Source organism: Oncorhynchus masou, unplaced genomic scaffold (assembly GCF_036934945.1).
Source record: "Oncorhynchus masou masou isolate Uvic2021 unplaced genomic scaffold, UVic_Omas_1.1 unplaced_scaffold_461, whole genome shotgun sequence".
Lineage (NCBI taxonomy): Eukaryota > Metazoa > Chordata > Actinopteri > Salmoniformes > Salmonidae > Oncorhynchus > Oncorhynchus masou.
The window spans coordinates 219773-245745 of NW_027011005.1; the positions used below are offsets into that span (position 1 = coordinate 219773).

General features: G+C 45.3%; 1 protein-coding gene across 1 annotated transcript in view; it reads left to right on the forward strand.

Annotated features, from left to right (window-relative positions):
* The window catches only part of LOC135535210 (coiled-coil domain-containing protein 81-like), a 27047-nt gene extending 1423 nt beyond the window's left edge, over window positions 1-25624 (forward strand). Inside the window, exons 2-12 of the mRNA XM_064961910.1 lie at window positions 2578-2837; window positions 3058-3223; window positions 3989-4002; window positions 4087-4226; window positions 7152-7263; window positions 17211-17318; window positions 17521-17690; window positions 17949-18027; window positions 22870-23096; window positions 23344-23469; window positions 25486-25624. Of these exons, the coding sequence (XP_064817982.1) occupies window positions 2578-2837; window positions 3058-3223; window positions 3989-4002; window positions 4087-4226; window positions 7152-7263; window positions 17211-17318; window positions 17521-17690; window positions 17949-18027; window positions 22870-23096; window positions 23344-23469; window positions 25486-25624 (1541 nt within the window). The remainder of the gene's footprint in view (window positions 1-2577; window positions 2838-3057; window positions 3224-3988; window positions 4003-4086; window positions 4227-7151; window positions 7264-17210; window positions 17319-17520; window positions 17691-17948; window positions 18028-22869; window positions 23097-23343; window positions 23470-25485) is intronic.
* The last annotated feature ends 349 nt before the right edge of the window (window positions 25625-25973 follow it).

A 25973-nucleotide genomic window follows, 5' to 3' on the forward strand; every position in this document is an offset into this window, starting at 1 on the left:
AGAGAGAGCCATCTTGGTGTGTTAATATCTGTCTGTGGAGAGCATGTTGGGGGTGGGATGGAGAGCCATCTTGGTGTGTTAATATCTGTCTGTGGAGAGCATGTTGGGGGTGGGATAGAGAGAGCCATCTTGGTGTGTTAATATCTGTCTATGGAGAGCATGTTGGGGGTGGGATAGAGAGAGCCATCTTGGTGTGTTAATATCTCTGTCTGTGGAGAGCATGTTGGGGGTGGGATAGAGAGAGCCATCTTGGTGTGTTACTATCTCTGTCTGTGGAGAGCATGTTGGGGGTGGGATAGAGAGAGCCATCTTGGTGTGTTACTATGTCTGTCTGTGGAGAGCATGTTGGGGGTGGGATAGAGAGAGCCATCTTGGTGTGTTAATATCTCTGTCTGTGGAGAGCATGTTGGGGGTGGGATAGAGAGAGCCATCTTGGTGTGTTAATATCTCTGTCTGTGGAGGCATGTTGGGGGTGGGATAGGAGAGAGCCATCTTGGTGTGTTACTATCTCTGTCTGTGGAGAGCATGTTGGGGGTGGGATAGAGAGAGCCATCTTGGTGTGTTAATATCTCTGTCTGTGGAGAGCATGTTGGGGGTGGGATAGAGAGAGCCATCTTGGTGTGTTACTATGTCTGTCTGTGGAGAGCATGTTGGGGGTGGGATAGAGAGAGCCATCTTGGTGTGTTACTATCTGTCTATGGAGAGCATGTTGGGGGTGAGATAGAGAGAGCCATCTTGGTGTTAATATCTGTCTGTGGAGAATGGGATCATCTTGGTGTGTTCTATGTCTGAGGAGAGCATGTTGGGGGTGGGATAGAGAGAGCCATCTTGGTGTGTTAATATCTCTGTCTGTGGAGAGCATGTTGGGGTGGGATAGAGGGCCATCTTGGTGTGTTAATATATCTGTCTGTGGAGAGCATGTTGGGGGTGGGATAGAGAGAGCCATCTTGGTGTGTTACTATGTCTGTCTGTGGAGAGCATGTTGGGGGTGGGATAGAGAGAGCCATCTTGGTGTGTTAATATCTCTGTCTGTGGAGAGCATGTTGGGGGTGGGATAGAGAGAGCCATCTTGGTGTGTTACTATCTCTGTCTGTGGAGAGCATGTTGGGGGTGGGATAGAGAGAGCCATCTTGGTGTGTTAATATCTCTGTCTGTGGAGAGCATGTTGGGGGTGGGATAGAAGAGCCATATTGATCTGTTAATATCTCTGTGGAGAGCATGTTGGGGGTGGGATAGAGAGAGCCATCTTGGTGTGTTAATATCTCTGTCTGTGGAGAGCATGTTGGGGTGGGATAGAGCCATCTTGGTGTGTTAATATCTCTGTCTGTGGAGAGCATGTTGGGGGTGGGATAGAGAGAGCCATCTTGGTGTGTTACTATCTCTGTCTGTGGAGAGCATGTTGGGGTGGGATAGAGAGAGCCATCTTGGTGTGTTACTATCTCTGTCTGTGGAGAGCATGTTGGGGGTGGAGAGCATGTTGGGGGTGGGATAGAGAGAGCCATCTTGGTGTGTTAATATCTCTGTCTGTGGAGAGCATGTTGTTGGGGGTGGGATAGAGAGAGCCATCTTGGTGTGTTAATATCTCTGTCTGTGGAGAGCATGTTGGGGGTGGGATAGAGAGAGCCATCTTGGTGTGTTACTATGTCTGTGGAGAGCATGTTGGGGGTGGGATAGAGAGAGCCATCTTGGTGTGTTAATATCTGTCTGTGGAGAGAGAGCATGTTGGGGGTGGGATAGAGAGAGCCATCTTGGTGTGTTAATATCTCTGTCTGTAGAGAGCATGTTGGGGGTGGGATAGAGAGAGCCATCTTGGTCTGTTAATATCTCTGTCTGTGGAGAGCATGTTGGGGGTGGGATAGAGAGAGCCATCTTGGTGTGTTAATATCTGTGGAGAGCATGTTGGGGGTGGGATAGAGAGAGCCATCTTGGTGTGTTAATATCTCTGTCTGTGGAGAGCATGGGGGATGGGAGAGAGCCATCTTGGTCTGTTAATATCTCTGTCTGTGGAGAGCATGTTGGGGGTGGGATAGAGAGAGCCATCTTGGTGTGTTAATATCTCTGTCTGTGGAGAGCATGTTGGGGGTGGGATAGAGGAGCCATCTTGGTCTGTTACTATGTCTAGGAGAGCATGTTGGGGTGGGATAGAGAGAGCCATCTTGGTGTGTTACCATCTCTGTCTGTGGAGAGCATGTTGTTGGTGGGATAGAGAGAGCCATCTTGGTGTGTTACTATCTCTGTCTGTGGAGAGCATGTTGGGGGTGGGATAGAGAGAGCCATCTTGGTCTGTTAATATCTCTGTCTGTGGAGAGCATGTTGGGGGTGGGATAGAGAGAGCCATCTTGGTGTGTTACTATCTCTGTCTGTGGAGAGCATGTTCGGAATGGGATGGAGAGAGCCATCTTGGTGTGGCTGACTCTTATCCAACCCAGGTTGTCTGTCTATACACGACTGCTGAGCTAAAGCCTATAGCTTTAACCTGGATAACCAAGTCTTCAGGTCTCAAGACAAGCTGGTTAATCATCACAGGAGACCAGTACACTAACACTAGGAATGTGAGTTATCCATCTGTCTTCACAGCAGGGGACGTGCCACTGGTCCAGCTCAACTTCACAGTCCTGTCTGTGGAGAGCCCGTTTGAGCGTCACGTGGTGGAGGGCTGTGTGAGAGAGACTCTGCTGGTGTTGCTGAGAGCCGTGGCCGCCGGACGCTCAGTCCTCTTCACCTTCCACGCCATCGGAGAGCTGTTGTTCTGCCGGAGCAAAGTCAAGATGAAGTTCTACCACGACTTTGTCACCTCCCTGGACGGCAGCGGGAAGCTGCTCTTGGCACTCTCCAATGTCAGTAGGGTGGATTAGATATGTCATGTAGGTAGTGTGCGTATGGGGGTTGGGTTGGGTAGGTGTGTGTGTGTGTGTGTGTGTGTGTGTGTGTGTGTGTGTGTGTGTGTGTGTGTGTGTGAGAGACAGACAGAGAGAGAGAGAGTGAGCAGGTGTGCAGGTATGAAGTGCGTTTGTATTTGTGTTGATGACAATTCCCCTACTCCACTCTCTATCCCAGAGACCTGGCACCAGCAACTCTGTCCTGTTTGAGAGATCCAGCATAACAGGGACCAGCAACGCCATCATCCTCCCCAGGATCTCTTCCGAACAGGGGGGGAAGGACTGGGGAGAGGAGGCCCTGGCCCAGGTCCAGACAGACTCAGACAGGAGGAAGAAGAATGGAGGTGAGGGAGAGACAGTGGTGTAATCTAGTCCTCTAAAAACAAGGGGTTTTATGGCCAAATTGAATTGATGACCATATTCAACTGATGACCATATTCAATTGATGACCATATTCAACTGATGACCATATTCAACTGATGACCATATTCAACTGATGACCATATTCAATTGATCACCATATTCAACTGATGACCATATTCAATTGATGACTATATTCAATTGATGACCATATTCAATTGATGACTATATTCAACTGATGACCATATTCAACTGATGACCATAGTCAATTGATGACTATATTCAATTGATGACCATATCAACTTCATATTCAACTGATGACTATATTCAATTGATGACCATATTCAATTGATGACTATATTCAATTGATGACCATATTCAACTGATGACTATATTCAATTGATGACCAAATTCAACTGATGACCATATTCAATTGATGACCATATTCAATTGATGACCTATATATTCAATTGATGACTATATTCAACTGATGACCATATTCAATTGATCACCATATTCAACTGATGACCATATTCAATTGATGACCATATTCAACTGATGACTATATTCAACTGATGACCATATTCAACTGATGACCATATTCAATTGATCACCATATTCAACTGATGACCATATTTATTTGATTTGGATTAACTCAGTGAATATCTCGATCAGATTGAGGGGTTTTAATGGGTGTAACGTCTCTGGTGAGTGATATGTGTTGCTCTCACTTAACCTTGATAACCCAGTGTTGGAGAGAAAGGTAAGCTGATATAACATTATCTAGACTTGGGCGTATCCCAGAACATGTATGTCTCTTCATCTGCCGAGTCTTTCTCACCTGTAGTTATGTTACCACGTTTACCCAGAATCCCTGGTGACTCCGCAGTCCAGATCCAGACACACCCTGCACCCAGCCAAGGTCAACGGGATCAGTCTCACTGATGACCTGGAGCCCAGACCTCCAGCGGAGACCAACACTGACAGGTACTGTCGGCCTCACTGCTAACCCCAGTTATCGTCGGACTCACTGCTAACCCCAACTGTCGTCGGCCTCACTGCTAACCCCTGTTATTGTCGGCTAACACTGCTAACCCCAGCTATTGTCAGGCTAACACTATTGTCGGCCTCACTGCTAACCCCAGCTATTGTCGGCCTAACACTGCTAAAGCTATTGTCGGCCTCAGCTAACCCCAGCTATTGTCGGCCTCACTGCTAACCCCAGCTATTGTCGGCTAACACTGTTAACCCCAGCCATTGTCGGCCTCACTGCTAACCCCTGTTATTGTCGGCTAACACTGCTAACCCCAGCTATTGTCGGCCTCACTGCTAACCCCAGCTATTGTCGGCCTCACTGCTAACCCCAGCTATTGTAGGCTAACACTGCTAACCCCAGCTATTCTCGGCCTCACTGCTAACCCCAGCTATTGTCGGCCTCACTGCTAACCCCAGCTATTGTCGGCTAACACTGTTAACCCCAGCCATTGTCGGCCTCACTGCTAAACCCAGCTATTGTCGGCCTCACTGCTAACCCCTGCTATTGTCGGCCTCACTGCTAACCCCAGCTATTGTCGGCCTCACTACTTATCCCAGCTATTGTCGGTCTCACTGCTAACCCCAGCTATTGTCGGCTAACACTGCTAACCCCAGCTATTGTCGGCTAACACTGTTAACCCCAGCTATTGTCGGCTAACACTGCTAACCCCAGCTATTGTCGGCTAACACTACTAACCCCAGCTATTGTCGGTCTAACACTGCTAACCCCAGCTATTGTCGGCTAACACTACTAACCCCAGCTATTGTCGGCTAACACTGTTAACCCCACCTATTGTCGGCTAACACTGTTAACCCCAGCTATTGTCGGCTAACACTACTAACCCCAGCTATTGTCGGCTAACACTGCTAACCCCAGCTATTGTCGGCTAACACTGTTAACCCCAGCTATTGTCGGCTAACACTACTAACCCCAGCTATTGTCGGCTAACACTGTTAACCCCACCTATTGTCGGCTAACACTGCTAACCCCAGCTATTGTCGGCTAACACTGTTAACCTCATCTCCTACTGACCAGGCTGCATCCCACATGGCACCATATTCCATATGTTAAGTAGTGCACTACTTCATAGGGCTTTGATCAAAAGTAGTGCACTACTTCATAGGGCTTTGATCAAAGGTAGTGCACTACATAAGGAATAGGGTGCCATTTGGGACATTGGGGCGGCAGGGTAGCCTAGTGGTTAGAGTGTTGGACTCGTAACCGGAAGGTTGCAAGTTACAACCCCCGAGCTGACAAGGTACAAATCTGTCGTTCTGACCCCTGAACAGGCAGCTAACCCACTGTTCCTAGGCCGCCATTGAAAATAAGAATTTGTTCTTAACTGACTTGCCTAGTTAAATAAAGGTTAAAAAAATAAATAAATTGTCACACACTGCCACAGGATAGTGAGTGAAGCTTGACCCTGGTAGGTCTCACCTTTACACCTGTTAATCCAGGACAGAGACACAAGACCTCTCTAACCTTGTTAATCCAGGACTGTAACACAAGACCCCACTCCCAGCCTACAGCAGATTGCATAATTTAACAGAAAACCAGTTTGGAAACCAGTGTTTTAATCATCACTTCTAAGAGCTATCCTTATGTTTTACCCAAATAAGTTAAATTCAGTGAGTAGCCTTGACTAAGACCTGAAGACTTGCGTTAGCTCTCTGACCCAGTAATAAGTTAAATTCAGTGAGTAGCCTTGACTAAGACCTGTAGACTTGCATTAGCTCTCTGACCCAGTAATAAGTTAAATTCAGTGGCTAAGACCTGAAGACCCAATACCTAGGCTATGTCCCAATTATCTCTCCTTCCTCCCAAAGTGTGTACTTGTTCACTTCCCTTCACTGATTTGAAAGGAAATGACTGGTATAAGAAATATGGTGGAAACTCCCAGTAGCCCCATGCCTCCAATTCAATGCTTTTAGATTTATGGGAAGTAGTGAACAAGTTTTTATTATATTATTGGAACACACCCTTGGGCAATCTGCATGAGTTTAGGAGAGGGTACTTGTGTTACTGTCCTGTCCGGGGTAGTGGCTCCATGAATGATGCAGCTCTCCCTGTGTGGGACAGTTCCTCACCTGTCACCACCTGATCATTCAGACAGTGTGCCCTGAGGTTTAGCCTGCCCTGCACCCCCCACAGCGGTCCCGTGGCCCTAGACTCTGAAACTAGACCCCTCTGGACGTTCCTCCGTCCATACAGACACTGTCTGCGTCCCCAATGACACCCTATTGGAAGCCTTCAATTATCACTTGGCTCCGGCTGTGCAGGAGAAAGTGACGCGGTGGTGTGTGTTCGTTTGGTCAAACGAAGTGCACTATGGGAATAGGGTGCCATTTGGGGTACATAACCAGGTGTATTTTGGTCTCCCAGGACTGTGGTTGAATAGCCCCTGGTCTGAAAGATAACCCAGGACTGCGATTGTATTTGCATTTATTATGGATCTCCACTACTCTTCCTGGGGTCCAGCAAAATTAAGGCAGCTATAGCCCCTGATCTGAAAGATGACCCAGGACTGTGTTTGAATAGCTCCTAATCTGAAAGATAACCCAGGACTGTGGTTGAATAGCCCCTGATCTGAAAGATAACCCAGGACTGTGGTTGAATAGCCCCTGATCTGAAAGATAACCCAGGACTGTGGTTGAATAGCCCCTGATCTGAAAGATAACCCAGGACTGTGGTTGAATAGCCCCTGATCTGAAAGATAACCCAGGACTGTGGTTGAATAGCTCCTGATCTGAAAGATAACCTAGGACTGTGGTTGAATAGCCCCTGAGCTGAAAGATAACCCAGGACTGTGGTTGAATAGCTCCTGATCTGAAAGATAACCTAAGACTGCTATCTGTTTCCAACCTGCTGTCCTGTAGGTCCACAGTGTCTATCCTACCACTGGAGGGCGCTGCTCTGAAGGAGGGGAAGGTGAAGAGGGGGGACTCTCACCTGGACATGCCCTGTGTCAACCACAACAGGGCTGGACAGGTGTGTGTGTGTGTGTGCCGGACACTCTGCTTTTGTGGGTGTGTATGAGGGGTATCAATCAATCAATCAATCAACAACTGTGTGTTTCCCTATAGGAGGTGTTACCTGTGTATATAACATCACCTATCCTTCCCTATAGGAGGTGTTACCTGTGTATATAACATCACCTATCCTTCCCTATAGGAGGTGTGTTACCTGTGTATATAACATCACCTATCCTTCCCTATAGGAGTTGTGTTACCTGTGTATATAACATCACCTATCCTTCCCTATAGGAGGTGTTACCTGTGTATATAACATCACCTATCCTTCCCTATAGGAGGTGTTACCTGTGTATATAACATCACCTATCCTTCCCTATAGGAGGTGTTACCTGTGTATATAACATCACCTATCCTTCCCTATAGGAGTTGTGTTACCTGTGTATATAACATCACCTATCCTTCCCTATAGGAGGTGTTACCTGTGTATATAACATCACCTATCCTTCCCTATAGGAGTTGTGTTACCTGTGTATATAACATCCCACCTATCCTTCCCTATAGGAGGTGTTACAGTTCTGTGTATATAACATCACCTATCCTTCCCTGATGATATAGGAGGTGTCTTTTACCTTTGTCTTGGAGTGATATAACAGAATACCTAGACTTCCCTATAGGGGGGAGTCTGTGTTACCTGTGTATATAACATCACCTATCCTTCCCAATAGGAGTAGTGATTACCTGTGTCAGATTATAACATCACCTATCAGATTCCCATATTAAACTAGGAGTCAGTGTTACTGTGTGTATTAAACTCAGTATCAGATTAAACCAGTATCCTTCCCTATAGGATTTGTGTTACCTGTGTATATTAAACTCGGTAGTCAGATTAAACCAGTATCCTTCCCTATCAGATTAAAGTTGTCAGATTAAACTCAGTAGTTACATTCAACTCGGTAGTCAGATTAAACTCGGTAGTCAGAATAAATAGGAGTTACATTAACTGTGTATATAACATCAGTATCAGATTCCCTATAGGAGGTGTTACGGTAGTCTGTGTCAGATTATAACATTAAACCTATCAGATTCCCTATCAGGAGGTGTTACATTACCAGTAGTCAGATTATAACATCAGATTAAACCTATCAGATTCCCTAGTAGTCAGATTAAACTCAGTAGTGATTAACCTGTGTATCAGATTAAACATCAACCTATCAGATTCCCTATAGGAGTCAGATTAAACCTGTGTTATATTAAATCACCTATCCTTCCCTATAGGATTAAACTCAGTAGTCAGTTAACCTAGCCAGATTAAATAGTAACATTCAACCGGTAGTCCTTCCCTATAGGAGTTGATTACCTGTGTATATAACATCAGATTAAACCTATCCTTCCCTATAGGATTAAACTCAGTGTTACATTCCTGTAGTCATATAACATCACCTATCCTTCCCTATAGGAGTTGTCAGTTAAACCTCAGTGTATATAACATCACCTATCCTTCCCTAGTTACATTAAACTCAGTAGTCAGATTAAACCTGTGATTAAACTATAACATAAACCAGTATCCTTCCCTATAGGAGTAGTGATTAAACCTGTAGCCAGATTAAACTCACCTATCACTTCCCTATAGGAGTGTGTATTTTACCTGTGTGTATGTATTTATCACCTATCCTTCCCTATAGGAGTTGTGTTACCTGTGTATATAACATCACCTATCCTTCCCTATAGGAGGTGTTACCTGTTTGTGATATAACATCACCTATCCTTCCCTATAGGAGGTGTTACCTGTGTATATAACATCACCTATCCTTCCCTATATGTGGGAGGTGTTACCTGTGTGTATAACATCACCTATGGTGGTGTGTGTGTGTGTCTGTGTGTGTGTATTTGTGATGTGGTGTGTGTGTGTATTTGTTGTGGTCCTTGTGTGTAGGATTTGTGTTGTGTTGTGTGTGTGTATAACATCACCTATCCTTCCCTATAGATGAGTGTGTGTTACCTGTGTATTTGTGATAACATCACCTATCCTTCCCTATAGGAGGTGTTACCTGTGTGTATAACATCACCTATCCTTCCCTATAGGATGTGGTGTGTGGGTGTGTGTATTTGTGATTGGGGTGTGTGTGTGTGTGTATTTGTGTTGTGGTGGTGTGTGTGTGTATTTGTGATGTGGTGGGGTGGGTGTGTGTGTGTATTTGTGATGAGGTGTTACCTGTGTATATGAACATTATCCTTCCCGTGGTGGTGTTACCTGTGTATATAACATCACCTATCCTTCCCTATAGGAGTTGTGTTACCTGTGTATATAACATCACCTATCCTTCCCTATAGGAGTGTGTGTTACCTGTGTATATAACATCACCTATCCTTCCCTATAGGTGGTGTTACCTGTGTATATAACATCACCTATCCTTCCCTATAGGAGTGTGTTACCTGTGATGGTGTGTGTGTGTGTGTGTGTGCATATAACATTTGTACCTATTTCCCTATAGTGTGTGTGTGTTACCTGTGTTGTATAACATGTCTATCCTTCCCTATAGGAGTTGTGTTACCTGTGTGTATAACATCACCTATTTCCCTATGATGTGGTGTTACCTGTGTGTATAACATCACCTATGTGTGTATTTGTGTTGTTCCCTATGTGGTGGTGTGTGTGTGTAGGTTGTGGTGGTGTGTGTTACCTGTGTATATAACATCACCTATGTGGTGGTGTGTGTGTGTATTTGTATAGGAGGTGTTACCTGTGTGTATAACATGATATGGTGTGTTCCCTATATTTGGAGGTGTGTTACCTGTGTATTTGTATAACATCACCTATCCTTCCCTATAGGAGGTGTTACCTGTGTATATAACATCACCTATCCTTCCCTATAGGAGTGTGTTACCTGTGTGTATAACATCACCTATCCTTCCCTATAGGTGGTGTTACCTGTGTGTATATTATGTGTCGTGGTGGAGTGTGTGTGTGTGTGTGTATAACATGTGTATTTCCCTTAGGAGGTGTTACCTGTGTATATATTTGTGATGTGGTGTGTGTGTATCCTTCCCTGTGTGTATTTGGTTGTGGTGTATTACCTGTGTGTGTATTTACATTTCATATCCTTCCCTATAGGAGGTGTTACCTGTGTATATAACATCACCTATCCTTCCCTATATGTGGGAGTGTGTGTGTGTATTTGTGGTGTGTGTATAACATCACCTATCCTTTGTGGTGTGTTGTGTGTGTATTTAACATGACCTATTTGTAGGAGTTGTGTGTTACCTGTGTGTATTTGTGTCGTGGTGGTGGTGTGTGTTCCCTATGTGGAGTGTGTGTATTTGTGGTGTGTGTGTGTGTGTGTGTGTGTGTGTAACATCACCTATCCTTCCCTATAGGGTGGTGTTACCTGTGTATATAACATCACCTATCCTTCCCTATAGGAGGTGTTACCTGTGTATATATTTGTGAACATCACCTATCCTTCCCTATGTGGTGTGTTACCTGTGTATATAAATCACCTATGATGTGGTGTGTGTGTGTGTATTCCCTATAGGAGTTGTGTTACCTGATGTGGTATAACATCATGTGGTGTGTGTGTGTGTGTATCCTTCCCTATTTGTGGTGTGTGTGTGTATTTGTGTGTATTTGTGTTGTGGTGGTGTGGTGTGTGTCATTTGTGTTGTGGTGGTATGTGTGTGTGTGTATTTGTGTCGTGGTGGTGTGTATCCTTCCCTATAGGAGTGTGTGTTGTGTGTGTGTGTATTTAACATCACCTATCCTTCCCTATAGGATTTGTGTTGTGTTACCTGTGTATATAACATCATTTATCCTTGTGTATATATTTGTGAGGAGTTGTGTTACCTGTGTATATATTTGTCCTTCCCTATAGTGAGTGTGTGTTGTGTGTGTATTTGTGATGTCAGTGTGTGTATTTGTGATGTGGTGTGTGTCCCTGTAGGTGGTGTGTGTGTATTTGTGATGTGGTGTATGTATTTGTGACATGTGTGTATTTGTGATGTGGTGTGTGTGTGTGTATTTGTGATGTGGTGGTGTGTGTGTATTTGTGATGTGGTGTATGTATTTGTGAGGTGTGTGTTGTGTGTGTGTATTTGTGGTGTCACCTATTCCAGTGTGTGTATTTGTGATGGTGGGAGTGTGTGTTATTTGTGTTGTGGTGGTCACCTGTGTCTGTTGTGTGTATTTAGGTGTGTGTGTGTATTTGTTGTGGTGGTGTGTATGTGTGTATCAACTATCCTTCCCTATTTGTGATGTGGTGGTGTGTGTTACCTGATGTGGTGGTGTGTGTGTATTTGTGATGTATAGGCGTGTGTGTGTATTTGTGTTGTGGTGGCGTGTGTGTATTTGTGATCACCTATTTGTGTTGTGGTGGTGTGTGTGTATTTGTGATGTGGTGGTGTGTGTGTATTTGTGATGTGGTGTGTGGGTGTGTGTATTTGTGATGTGGTGGGGTGTGTGTGTGTGTGTGTATTTGTGTTGTGGTGGTGTGTGTGTGTATTTGTGATGTGGTGGGGTGTGTGTGTGTGTGTATGGTGTGTGTGTGTATTTGTGATGTGGTGTGGGGTGTGTATTTGTGTTGTGGTGGTGTGTGTGTGTATTTGTGATGTGGTGGGGTGTGTGTGTGTGTGTATTTGTGATGTGGTGTGTGTGTGTATTTGTGATGTGGTGTGGGGGTGTGTGTATTTGTGTTGTGGTGGTTGGTGTGTGTGTGTAACATGTGTGTGTGTATTTCCCTCGTAGGTGTGTGTGTGTGTGTGTATTTGTGTCGTGGTGGTGTGTGTGTGTGTGTATTCTTGGTGGTGTGTGTGTGTGTGTGTGTGTGTGTGTGTGTGTGTGTGTGTAGTGTGTGTAGAGTGTGTGTGTTAAACGTGGTGGTGTGTGTGTGTGTGTGTAGTCAGATTTGTGTTGTGGTGGTGTGTGTGTGTAAATATTTGTGATGTTCCCATTATGGTGTGTGTGTATTTGTGTTGTGGTGTATATGTATTTGTGAACTGTGTGTGTATTTGTGATGTAGGTGTGTGTGTATTTGTGATGTGGCGGTGTGTGTGTATGATGTGGTGTAATTTGTGATGTGGTCAGTGTGTGTGTGTATTTGTGGTGTTGTATATTTGTGGTGTGTGTGTAGTGATGTGGTGTGTGTGTATTTGTGGTGTGTGTGTGTCATTTGTAGTGTGTGATTGTGTGTGTGTTGTGTGTGTATGATGTGGTGTGTGTGTGTATTTGTGGTGTGTGTGTGTGTGTGTGTGTGTGTGTGTGTCACGTGGTGGTGTGTTCCCTATTTGTGAGTGTATTTGTGGTGTGTGTGTGTTAAACTGTGTATGTGTGTATTTGTGTCGTGGTGGTGTGTGTGTGTGTATTTGTGTCGTGGTGGTGTGTATTTCCGTGGTGGTGTGTGTGTGTGTGTGTGATTTGTTCGTGGTGGTGTGTGTGTATTTGTGTTCATGTGTGTATTAAATGTGGTGTGTGTGTTACATGTGTATTTGTGTTGTGGTGTGTGTGTGTCGTGTAGTCAGATGTAATTTGTGACTGGTGTGTGTGTATTTGTGATGTGGTTATGTATTTGTGATGTGGTGTGTGTGTGTGTGTATTTGTGGTGTTATATTTGTGATGTGGTGTGTTGTATTTGTGGTGTGTGTGTGTGTCATTTGTGATGTGGGTTATTTGTGTTGTGGTGGTGTGGTGTGTGTGTATTTCAGTGGTGGTGTGTGTGTGTGTGTATTTGTGTCGTGGTGGTCACATTTGTGTCGTGGTGGTGTGTGTGTGTGTGTGTGTGTATTTGTGTCGTGGTGGTGTGTGTGTGATATTTGTGTTCGTGGTGGTGTGTATTTGTGTCGTGGTGGTGTGTGTGTGTGTGTGTGTGTGTGTATTTGTGTTGGTGGTGTGTGTGTGTATTTGTGTTGTGGTGGTGTGATGTGTATATATTTGTGATGTGGTGTGTGTGTATTAAACTGTGTGTGTGTATTTGTGTTGTGGTGTGTGTGTGTGTGTCAGTTATTTGTGAGTAGTTCCATTTGTGATGTGGTGTGTGTGTGTCATTTGTGATGTGGTGGTGTGTGTGTATTTGTGATGTGGGTAGATTTTGATGTGGTGTGTGTGTGTGTGTGTGTATTTGTGGTGTGTGTATATTTGTGGTGTGTGTGTATTTGTGATGGTGGGGTGTGTGTGTGTGTGTGTGTACATGTGTGTGTCTGTGTGTGTGTATTTGTGGTGTGTGTGTGTAGATTAATTTGTGTTGTGGTGGTGTGTGTGTATTTGTGATGTGGTGGTGTCAGATTAAACGTGTGTGTGTATTTGTGTTGTGGTCAGTGTGTATTTGTGATGTGGTGGTGTGTGTGTGTATTTGTGTTGTGGTGGTGTGTGTGTATTTGTGATGTGGTCGGTATTTGTGAGTCAGATTAATTTGTGTTGTGGTGGTGTGTGTGTGTATTTGTGAAGTGGTGGGGTGTGTGTGTGTGTGTATTTGTGATGTGGTGTGTGTGTGTATTTGTGATGTGGTGTGGGGGTGTGTGTATTTGTGTTGTGGTGGTGTGTGTGTGTATTTGTGATGTGGTGGGGTGTGTGTGTGTGTGTATTTGTCGTGGTGATGTGGTGTGTGTGTGTATTTGTGTCGTGGTGGTGTGGTGTGTGTCAGATTAAACTCAGTAGTGTGTATTTAAACGTGGTGGGTGTGTGTGTGTGTTACGTGGTGGTGTGTGTGTGTGTGTGTATTTGTGTCGTGGTGGTGTGTGTGTGTGTGTAGTCAGATTGTGTGTGTGTGTGTGTGTGTGTGTATTTGTGTTGTGGTGATGTGTGTCGGTAGTCAGTGTGTGTGTGTGTGTGTGTATTTGTGTCGTGGTGGTGTGTAAATTTGTGTTGTCAGTAGTGTGTATATATTTGTGATGTGGTGTGTGTGTATTTATGGTGTGTGTGTGTATTTGTGTTGTGGTTAATTTGTGTGGTAGTCAGATGTGGTGTGTGTGTGTGTGTATTTGTGACTGGTGTGTGTGTGTGTATTTGTGATGTGGCGGTGAGTGAGTATTTGTGATGTGGTGTATGTATTTGTGATGTGGTGTAAGTGTGTGTGTGTATTTGTGGTGTGTGTATATTTGTGGTGTGTGTGTATTTGTGATGTGGTGTGTGTGTATTTGTGGTGTGTGTGTGTGTATTTGTGATGTGTGTGTGTGTGTGTGTGTGTGTGTGTATTTGTCAGATTTGTGGTGTGTGTGTGTGTGTGTGTGTAAACTGTGTAGTGAGTGTTATTTGTGTGTGTGTGTGTGTGTGTGTGTGATTAAACGTGGTCGTGTAGTCAGATTTGTGTCGTGGTGGTCAGATTAAACTCGTGGTGGTGTGTGTGTGTGTGTGTATTTGTGTCAGATTAAACTGTTGTGGTAGTCAGATTAAATTTGTGATGTAGTGTGTGTGTATTTATGGTCAGTAGTCAGATGTGGTGTGTGTGTGTGAAACTCAGTAGTCAGATTAAACTCAGTAGCCAGATTAAACTCAGTGTGTGTGTGTGTGTGTGTATTTGTGATGTGGTGTGTGTGTGTGTGTATTTGTGATGTGGTGTGTGTGTGTGTATTTGTGATGTGGTGGTGTGTGTGTATTTGTGATGTGGTGTATGTATTTGTGATGTGGTGTGTGTGTGTGTGTATTTGTGGTGTTTGTATATTTGTGGTGTGTGTGTATTTGTGATGTGGTGGGGTGTGTGTGTGTGTATTTGTGTTGTGGTGGTGTGTGTGTGTGTGTCTGTGTGTGTGTATTTGTGATGTGGTGTGTGTGTGTATTTGTTGTGGTGGTGTGTGTGTGTGTGTATTTGTGTTGTGGTGGTGTGTGTGTATTTGTGATGTGGTGGTGTGTGTGTATTTGTGATGTGGTGGTGTGTGTGTATTTGTGATGTGGTGGTGTGTGTGTGTATTTGTGTTGTGGTGGCGTGTGTGTATTTGTGATGTGGTGGTGTGTGTGTGTATTTGTGTTGTGGTGGTGTGTGTGTATTTGTGATGTGGTGGTGTGTGTGTATTTGTGATGTGGTGTGTGGGTGTGTGTATTTGTGATGTGGTGGGTGTGTGTGTGTGTGTATTTGTGTTGTGGTGGTGTGTGTGTGTATTTGTGATGTGGTGGGGTGGGATGTGTGTGTGTGTGTATTTGTGATGTGGTGTGTGTGTGTATTTGTGATGTGGTGTGGGGGTGTGTGTATTTGTGTTGTGGTGGTGTGGTGTGTGTGTGTGTTTGTGTTGTGGTGGTGTGTGTATGTGTGTGTGTATTTGTGTCGTGGTGGTGTGTGTGTGTATGTGTGTGTGTATTTGTGTTGTGGTGGTGTGTGTGTGTGTGTGTATTTGTGTCGTGGTGGTGTGTGTGTGTGTATTTGTGTGGTGGTGTGTGTGTGTATTTGTGTTGTGGTGGTGTGTGTGTGTATTTGTGATGTGGTGTGTGTGTATTTATGTATTTGTGTATTTGTGTTGTGTGTGGTGTGTGTGTATTTGTGATGTGGTGGTGTGTGTGTATTTGTGATGTGGTGTGTGTGTGTGTATTTGTGATGTGGCGGTGTGGTGTATTTGTGTGTGTGTGTATTTGTGATGTGGTGTGTGTGTGTGTGTATTTGTGATGTGATGTGGTGTGTGTGTATTTGTGGTGTGTGTGTGTGTATTTGTGATGTGTGTGTGTGTGTGTGTGTATTTGTGATGTGGTGTGTGTGTGTATTTGTGGTGTGTGTGTGTGTGTGTGTGTTGTGTGTATTTGTGTCGTGGTGGTGTGTGTGTGTATTTGTGATGTGGTGTGTGTGTGTATTTGTGTTGTGTGTGTGTGTGTGTGTGTGTGTGTGTATTTTTGTCGTGGTGGTGTGTGTGTGTGTATTTGTGTCGTGGTGGTGTGTATTTGTGTCGTGGTGGTGTGTGTGTGTGTGTGTGTGATGTGGTGGTGTGTGTGTGTATTTGTGTTGTGGTGGTGTGTGTGTGTATTTGTGATGTAGTGTGTGTGTATTTATGGTGTGTGTGTGTATTTGTGATGTGGTGTGTGTGTGTGTGAAATTTGTAATGTGGTGTGTGTGTGTGTATTTGTGATGTGGTGGTGTGTGTGTATTTGTGATGTGGTGTATGTATTTGTGATGTGGTGTGTGTGTGTGTGTATTTGTGGTGTGTGTATATTTGTGATGTGGTGTGTGTGTATTTGTGTGTGTGTGTGTGTGTGTGTATTTGTGATGTGTGTGTGTGTGTGTGTGTGTGTATTTGTGATGTGGTGTGTGTGTGTATTTGTGGTGTGTGTGTGTGTGTGTGTGTGTGTGTGTATTTGTGGTTTGTGTGTGTGTGTGTATTTGTGATGTGGTGTGTGTGTGTGTATGTGTGATGCGGTGTGTGTGTATATGTGATGTGTTGTGTATTTGTGATGTGTGTGTGTGTATGTGTGTATTTGTGATGTGGTGTGTGTGTGTTGTATTTGTGTGTGGTGGTGTGTATTTGTGTTGTGTGTGTGTGTGTGTGTGTGTATTTGTGTTGTGGTGGTGTGTGTGTGTGTATTTGTGTTGTGGTGTGTGTGTGTGTATTTGTGATGTGGTGTGTGTGTGTGTGTGTGTATTTGTGATGTGGTGGTGTGTGTGTGTGTATTTGTGATGTGGTGGTGTGTGTGTATTTGTGGTGTGTGTGTGTGTATTTGTGATGTGGTGGTGTGTGTGTATTTGTGATGTGGTGTATGTATTTGTGATGGTGTGTGTGTGTGTGTATTTGTGTGTGTGTATTTGTGATGTGGTGTGTGTGTATTTGTGGTGTGTGTGTGTGTGTGTATTGTGTGTGTGTGTGTGTGTGTGTATTTGTGATGTGGTGTGTGTGTGTGTGTATTTGTGATGTGTGTGTGTGTGTGTGTATTTGTGGATGTGTGTGTGTGTATTTGTGATGTGGTTTGTGTATATGTGATGTGTGTGTATATGTGATGCGGTGTGTGTGTATTTGTGATGTGGTGTGTGTGTATGTGTGTGTGTGTGTGTGTGTGTGTGTTAGGCAGACCGTCTGGAGATACGTGAGAACAACCAGAAGGTGGCAGCGTTCAACCTGGCCGTGTCTGAAGCCATGAAGGAGAAGAAGGTTGCTCGCTCCTCCCACTTCCATGTGAGCCCTGGCCTTGTCCAATCAGCACACTGATCTTCAGGGGTTTTAAATGTTCTCGAGTTCAAATGGTCCACGGCTTTTCAGTTGCTGCATTTAGCATGCATTGGTCTATGCACAGTTACTATTGTAACACTTAGCCAATGGTCTAAACTGATCAATGAATGATGTCGTGATGATATTGAACCCCCCCCTCCCCCCACAGGGTTCGTACATCTTCAAGGGCCGTCCCCTCACCCCTCCCAGGGTCCATAAGCAGCGCGGCTACATGCGGGATCTGCGGGCCCAGGCGGAGTGGAGGAAAGGCCAGGTCAGCCAGACTCAGCAGGACCAGGAGCTCATCGACCTGCTACAACAGGTCCAGCTGGCACAGGAGTAGGTGATGCATCTGGGTCCCAAATGGCACAACCATTCCCTATGTAGTGCACTACTTAGTTTTGACCAGGGCTCTTCAGTGCACTATTAAGGGAGTAGGGTACCACGTCAAAATGTTTGTCTAAGAGGAAGTGCCCCTGCTGCCATGAACCCATGTCAACAGGCCTGTGGTCTCCACTGTACATACAGAATGCTGTGGTCATTGTACAGTCTGTTGCTCAGTTTCGACAGTGTGTGAATAGCTATTGTGTGTCTCAGAATCGCCTTGCAAAAGTCCCAGCAGCTCCACCTGAGACAGAAGAACACTAGCTGCTACAAGAAAGCCCTGGATACACAGGTAAGAGTCTGTCCTACCATATATTATATAGCATACTTATCAGACCCTACCTACCAGACCATACCTACCTGGCCAGACCTACCAGACCAGACCATACCTTCCAAACCAGACCTACCAGACCAGACCTACCAGACCAGACCATACCTACCATACTTACCAGACCATACCTGCCATACCTACCAGACCATACCTACCAGGCCATACCTACCTGGCCAGACCTACCAGACCGTACCTACCAGGCCAGACCTACCAGACCCTACCTACCAGGCCATACCTACCAGAACATACCTACCAGGCCATACATATCTGCACCAGATTTACCAGACCATACCTACCAGACCATACCGACCAGACCAGACCTACCAGACCCTACCAGACCAGACCAGACCATACCTACCAGACCATACCTACCAGACCATACCTACCAGATCATACCTACCAGACCATACCTACCAGACCATACCTACCAGACCATACCTACCAGACCAGACCTACCAGACCAGACCTACCAGACCCTACCAGACCAGACCATACCTACCAGACCAGACCTACCATACCTACCAGACCATACCAACCAGACCAGACCTACCAGACCCTACCAGACCATACCAGACCATACCTACCAGACCATACCTACCAGACCATACCTACCAGACCATACCTACCAGACCAGACCTACCAGACCATACCTACCAGACCATACCTTCCTGGCCATACCTACCAGACCAGACCTACCAGACCAGACCTACCAGGCAATACCTACCAGACCATACCTTACAGGCCATACCTACCAGACCAGACCTACCAGACCTACCATACCTACCAGACCAGACCTACCATACCTACCAGACCATACCTACCAGACCATACCTACCAGACCATACCTACCAGACCAGACCTACCAGACCATACCTACCAGACCATACCTACCAGACCATACCTACCAGACCATACCTACCAGACCTACCATACCTACCAGACCAGACCTACCAGACCATACCTACCAGACCAGACCTACCAGACCAGACCTACCAGACCATACCTACCAGACCATACCTACCAGACCATACCTACCAGACCTACCATACCTACCAGACCAGACCTACCATACCTACCAGACCATACCTACCAGACCATACCTACCAGACCAGACCTACCAGGCCATACCTACCAGACCAGACCTACCAGGCAAGACCTACCAGGCAAGACCTACCAGACCAGACCATACCTACCAGACCAGACCATGCCTACCAGACCAGACCTACCAGACCAGACCTACCAGACCATACCTACAAGATTAGACCTACAAGACCAGACCAGACCTACCAGACCCTACCTACAGTGCCTTGCGAAAGTATTCGGCCCCCTTGAACTTTGCGACCTTTTGCCACATTTCAGGCTTCAAACATAAAGATATAAAACTTTATTTTTTTGTGAAGAATCAACAACAAGTGGGACACAATCATGAAATGGAACGACATTTATTGGATATTTCAAACTTTTTTAACAAATCAAAAACTGAAAAATTGGGCGTGCAAAATTATTCAGCCCCTTTACTTTCAGTGCAGCAAACTCTCTCCAGAAGTTCAGTGAGGATCTCTGAATGATCCAATGTTGACCTAAATGACTAATGATGATAAATACAATCCACCTGTGTGTAATCAAGTCTCCGTATAAATGCACCTGCACTGTGATAGTCTCAGAGGTCCGTTAAAAGCGCAGAGAGCATCATGAAAAACAAGGAACACACCAGGCAGGTCCGAGATACTGTTGTGAAGAAGTTTAAAGCCGGATTTGGATACAAAAAGATTTCCCAAGCTTTAAACATCCCAAGGAGCACTGTGCAAGCGATAATATTGAAATGGAAGGAGTATCAGACCACTGCAAATCTACCAAGACCTGGCCGTCCCTCTAAACTTTCAGCTCATACAAGGAGAAGACTGATCAGAGATGCAGCCAAGAGGCCTATGATCACTCTGGATGAACTGCAGAGATCTACAGCTGAGGTGGGAGACTCTGTCCATAGGACAACAATCAGTCGTATATTGCACAAATCTTGCCTTTATGGAAGAGTGGCAAGAAGAAAGCCATTTCTTAAAGATATCCATAAAAAGTGTCGTTTAAAGTTTGCCACAAGCCACCTGGGAGACACACCAAACATGTGGAAGAAGGTGCTCTGGTCAGATGAAACCAAAATTGAACTTTTTGGCAACAATGCAAAACGTTATGTTTGGCGTAAAAGCAACACAGCTCATCACCCTGAACACGCCATTTCCACTGTCAAACATGGTGGTGGCAGTATCATGGTTTGGGCCTGCTTTTCTTCAGCAGGGACAGGGAAGATGGTTAAAATTGATGGGAAGATGGATGGAGCCAAATACAGGACCATTCTGGAAGAAAACCTGATGGAGTCTGCAAAAGACCTGCAAAAGACCTTCCAACAAGACAATGATCCAAAACATAAAGCAAAATCTACAATGGAATGGTTCAAAAATAAACATATCCAGGTGTTAGAATGGCCAAGTCAAAGTCCAGACCTGAATCCAATCGAGAATCTGTGGAAAGAACTGAAAACTGCTGTTCACAAATGCTCTCCATCCAACCTCACTGAGCTCGAGCTGTTTTGCAAGGAGGAATGGGAAAAATTTTCAGTCTCTCGATGTGCAAAACTGATAGAGACATACCCCAAGCGACTTACAGCTGTAATCACAGCAAAAGGTGGCGCTACAAAGTATCAACTTAAGGGGGCTGAATAATTTTGCACGCCCAATTTTTCAGTTTTTGATTTGTTAAAAAAGTTTGAAATATCCAATAAATGTCGTTCCACTTCATGATTGTGTCCCACTTGTTGTTGATTCTTCACAAAAAATACAGTTTTATATCTTTATGTTTGAAGCCTGAAATGTGGCAAAAGGTCGCAAAGTTCAAGGGGGCCGAATACTTTCGCAAGGCACTGTACCAGACCAGATCTAGCAGACCCTACCTACCAGACCAGACCAGACCCACCAGACCATACCTACCAGACCCTACCTACCATACCTACCAGCCCCTTCCTACCAGGCCAGACCTACCAGGCCAGACCTACCAGACCATACCTACCAGACCCTACCTACAGGCCAGACCTACCCGACCAGACCAGACCATATCTACCATACCAGACCTACCAAAGACATGCCTCCCACCATGTGTTACACAAGTGCATGTTGAAGTGGAGGGATATTTATTATGTTGATAAAAAGGCTGTGGATTGAATAGCTGAGCTCCCAGGTGTGCTGCACAGGTTATGGCTGAGCAAGGCAGAGGGGACCACTACAGATTGCTGTTTACCTGACCACCTGTCTTGTTGTACAGGTGGAAACAGAGAAGGGCAAGCAGAAGGCCAAGGGAGATAGGAGAGTGATGTTCCCGCCCATCCAGGGACAGACAGCACCAGGAGACCACTCAGAGCAGGCAGGAAACATAATATAGACAAGTCTCCACGGAGACGAGAGGATAGGGGGAGACAGAGAGGGGCAAGCAGAAGGCCAAGGGAGATAGGAGAGTGATGTTCCCGCCCATCCAGGGACAGACAGCACCAGGAGACGACTCAGAGCAGGCAGGAAACATAATATAGACAAGTCTCCACGGAGACGAGAGGATAGGGGGAGACAGATGGAGAGGTTTACGATAAAGAAGGGAAGGGATAGAGAGGGAAGGAAAGAGGAAGGAGAAATGGGGAGGAAGAGGAGGAACAATTCATGGTAAAGAAGGACAGTTGAGCCAGACTTGAAGTACTTAAAGAAGGACAGTTGAGGAAGGAAATGCAGTAGATGAGGGAATTGAACAGTAGTCCAGCTCCTCTGTGGTGTCTATGTCTAGTCCAGGTTGAACAGTAGGCCAGCTCCTCTGTGGTGTCTATGTCTAGTCCAGGTTGAACAGTAGTCCAGCTCCTCTGTGGTGTCTATGTCTAGTCCAGGTTGAACAGTAGGCCAGCTCCTCTGTGGTGTCTGTCTAGTCCAGGTTGAACAGTAGTCTACTCCTCTCTGGTGTCTATGTCTAGTCCAGGTTGAACAGTAGTCCAGCTCCTCTCTGGTGTCTATGTCTAGTCCAGGTTGAACAGTAGTCCAGCTCCTCTGTGGTGTCTATGTCTAGTCCAGGTTGAACAGTAGTCCAGCTCCTCTGTGGTGTCTATGTCTAGTCCAGGTTGAACAGTAGTCCAGCTCCTCTGTGGTGTCTATGTCTAGTCCAGGTTGAACAGTAGTCCAGCTCCTCTGTGGTGTCTATGTCTAGTCCAGGTTGAACAGTAGTCCAGCTCCTCTGTGGTGTCTATGTCTAGTCCAGGTTGAACAGTAGGCCAGCTCCTCTGTGGTGTCTATGTCTAGTCCAGGTTGAACAGTAGTCCAGCTCCTCTGTGGTGTCTATGTCTAGTCCAGGTTGAACAGTAGGCCAGCTCCTCTGTGGTGTCTATGTCTAGTCCAGGTTGAACAGTAGTCCAGCTCCTCTGTGGTGTCTATGTCTAGTCCAGGTTGAACAGTAGTCCAGCTCCTCTCTGGTGTCTATGTCTAGTCCAGGTTGAACAGTAGTCCAGCTCCTCTGTGGTGTCTATGTCTAGTCCAGGTTGAGTAGAAAACAATCTCAGCACACTGGTGATCTTCATGCTCTGCCAACCAAATGGCTCTTCTTTAACCGAGAACAGGAAGTCATAGTTGAGAGATTTCAGTACTTATAGATGACAGATGAGTTTCCAGTAGTTGTGAGCTCCTCTGTGATTGTAATCTTCAACCAGGTTGAGTAGAAAAATAATTAGAGGATCTTGATGCTCCACAAATCTAATGGACGTTATTTAATTAACGTATCTACCAGGTGGAATACCAGGGCTCGGGCCTCCCAGCGCGCCTGCCCGACTCGGACGGCCCTGTGTTTGGCCAGCTGGACTGTAGCCCTGCTGGGCTGTCAGAGCAGAGGCAGCGGGCGGAGAAGGTCTACCAGGAACAGCTGACCACGGCTAATAACAAGAGAAAAGAGCTGCTCCTTAACCGCAGCACCAAACAGAAGAACGAGAGAGAGATGCTCAGCAGGAACAGGAAGGAGTGAGTGGAAGGGGGAAGGCAGGGGGGGGGAGAGGTGGGGGAAAGGGAGCGAGAGGGAGTCATGGAGAGACGGGGGAGTGGGGAGGGTGAAATTCTCCACTTGAAATTCAGAAAGTGAGTGAATAAAATGAGAATGCAGAAAAAAATGGTATATGGAAAGGTTCAAGGTTAAAGGCCATTTTATATGAGATGTCTTGTCTATATGTTATGTTTCTATATTTTCCTCTTACACTCTCTCTCCTGGCAGACTGATAAATGACCACATCAACCGCTTTGAGAAGCTGCGTGACCTGCGGGCCTCGTTGGAGGACACCTGGAGACGCAGCGCCGACCTGAAACGCCACCGAGACAGAGAGGAGAAGGAATTCATCAAGTAATATACTCAAATCACAACCTGGACTGGCCCTAACCCTTCTATGTTTACAGATCTGTAGGATGGAAACAATATGATGGAAGCTTTCCCACTGCACTGTTTATACCTATCCAGACCCTTCAGATCTACCACTACACTGTTTATACCTATCCAGACCCTTCAGATCTACCACTACACTGTTTATACCTATCCAGACCCTTCAGATCTACCACTACACTGTTTATACCTATCCAGACCCTTCAGATCTACCACTACACTGTTTATACCTATCCAGACCCTTCAGATCTACCACTACACTGTTTATACCTATCCAGACCCTTCAGAACTACCACTACACTGTTTATACCTATCCAGACCCTTCAGATCTACCACTACACTGTTTATACCTATCCAGACCCTTCAGATCTACCACTACACTGTTTATACCTATCCAGACCCATCAGATCTACCACTACACTGTTTATACCTATCCAGAGCCTTCAGATCTACCACTACACTGTTTATCCCTATCCAGACCCTTCAGATCTACCACTACACTGTTTATACCTATCCAGACCCTTCAGATCTACCACTACACTGTTTATACCTATCCAGACCCTTCAGATCTACCACTACACTGTTTATACCTATCCAGACCCTTCAGATCTACCACTACACTGTTTATACCTATCCAGAGCCTTCAGATCTACCACTACACTGTTTATCTATCCAGACCCTTCAGATCTACCACTACACTGTTTATTATCCAGACCCTTCAGATCTACCACTACACTGTTTATACCTATCCAGACCCTTCAGATCTACCACTACACTGTTTATACCTATCCAGACCCTTCAGATCTACCACTACACTGTTTATACCTATCCAGAGCCTTCAGATCTACCACTACACTGTTTATCCCTATCCAGACCCTTCAGATCTACCACTACACTGTTTATACCTATCCAGACCCTTCAGATCTACCACTACACTGTTTATACCTATCCAGACCCTTCAGATCTACCACTACACTGTTTATACCTATCCAGACCCTTCAGATCTACCACTACACTGTTTATACCTATCCAGAGCCTTCAGATCTACCACTACACTGTTTATACCTATCCAGACCCTTCAGATCTACCACTACACTGTTTATACCTATCCAGACCCTTCAGATCTACCACTACACTGTTTATACCTATCCAGACCCTTCAGATCTACCACTACACTGTTTATACCTATCCAGACCCTTCAGATCTACCACTACACTGTTTATACCTATCCAGACCCTTCAGATCTACCACTACACTGTTTATACCTATCCAGACCCTTCAGATCTACCACTACACTGTTTATACCTATCCAGACCCTTCAGATCTACCACTACACTGTTTATACCTATCCAGACCCTTCAGATCTACCACTACACTGTTTATACCTATCCAGACCCTTCAGATCTACCACTACACTGTTTATACCTATCCAGACCCTTCAGATCTACCACTACACTGTTTATACCTATCCAGACCCTTCAGATCTACCACTACACTGTTTATACACACCCTTCAGACATGCTAGCATCGGGGGTTAGGGTCAAGAAGGAGAAAAGGGATTTGGGACCGGCTGATTGAGTCGATCACTGTCATGATAGTTGACGTCTGCTATCTGTACCATCACATTCTGACGTTGATCTCTGATGTCTATGACAGATCTGGGAGCAGTCTGCTGATTGATTGACCACATTCTGACGTTGATCTCTGATGTCTATGACAGGTCTGGGAGCAGTCTGCTGATTGATTTGACCACATTCTGACGTTGATCTCTGATCTCTATGTCAGGTCTGGGAGCAGTCTGCTGATTGATTTGACCACATTCTGACGTTGATCTCTGATGTCTATGACAGGTCTGGGAGCAGTCTGCTGATTGATTTGACCACATTCTGACGTTGATCTCTGATCTCTATGTCAGGTCTGGGAGCAGTCTGCTGATTGATTTGACCACATTCTGACGTTGATCTCTGATGTCTATGACAGGTCTGGGAGCAGTCTGCTGATTGACCAGTGTGAGCAGTACCGCCGCTGTTACCAGTGCAAGAGGAAGACAGAGAACTGTGGAGAGACAAACATCTGGAAAGAGTCTCACTACATCCCTGGCTCTCGCCTCATGGTGTAGACCGCTGAAACCTGGTCTCGGAGCAAACGTAGCCATGCCACTCCATTTAGTATGATATGTTACTTTACATTAGATTACATTACATTGGCTTACCAACGTAATAGCGGTCGTACAATATAATACTCAATTGTAGGATATATCCTACGTCTTGATCGCACCAGTATCGTTTAGTATGATATATCACACTCAACTGCTTTAGTATGATATATCACACTCAACTGCTTTAGTATGATATATCACACTCAACTGATTTAGTGTGATATATCACACTCAACTGCTTTAGTATGATATATCACACTCAACTGCTTCAGTATGATATATCACACTCAACTGCTTTAGTATGATATAT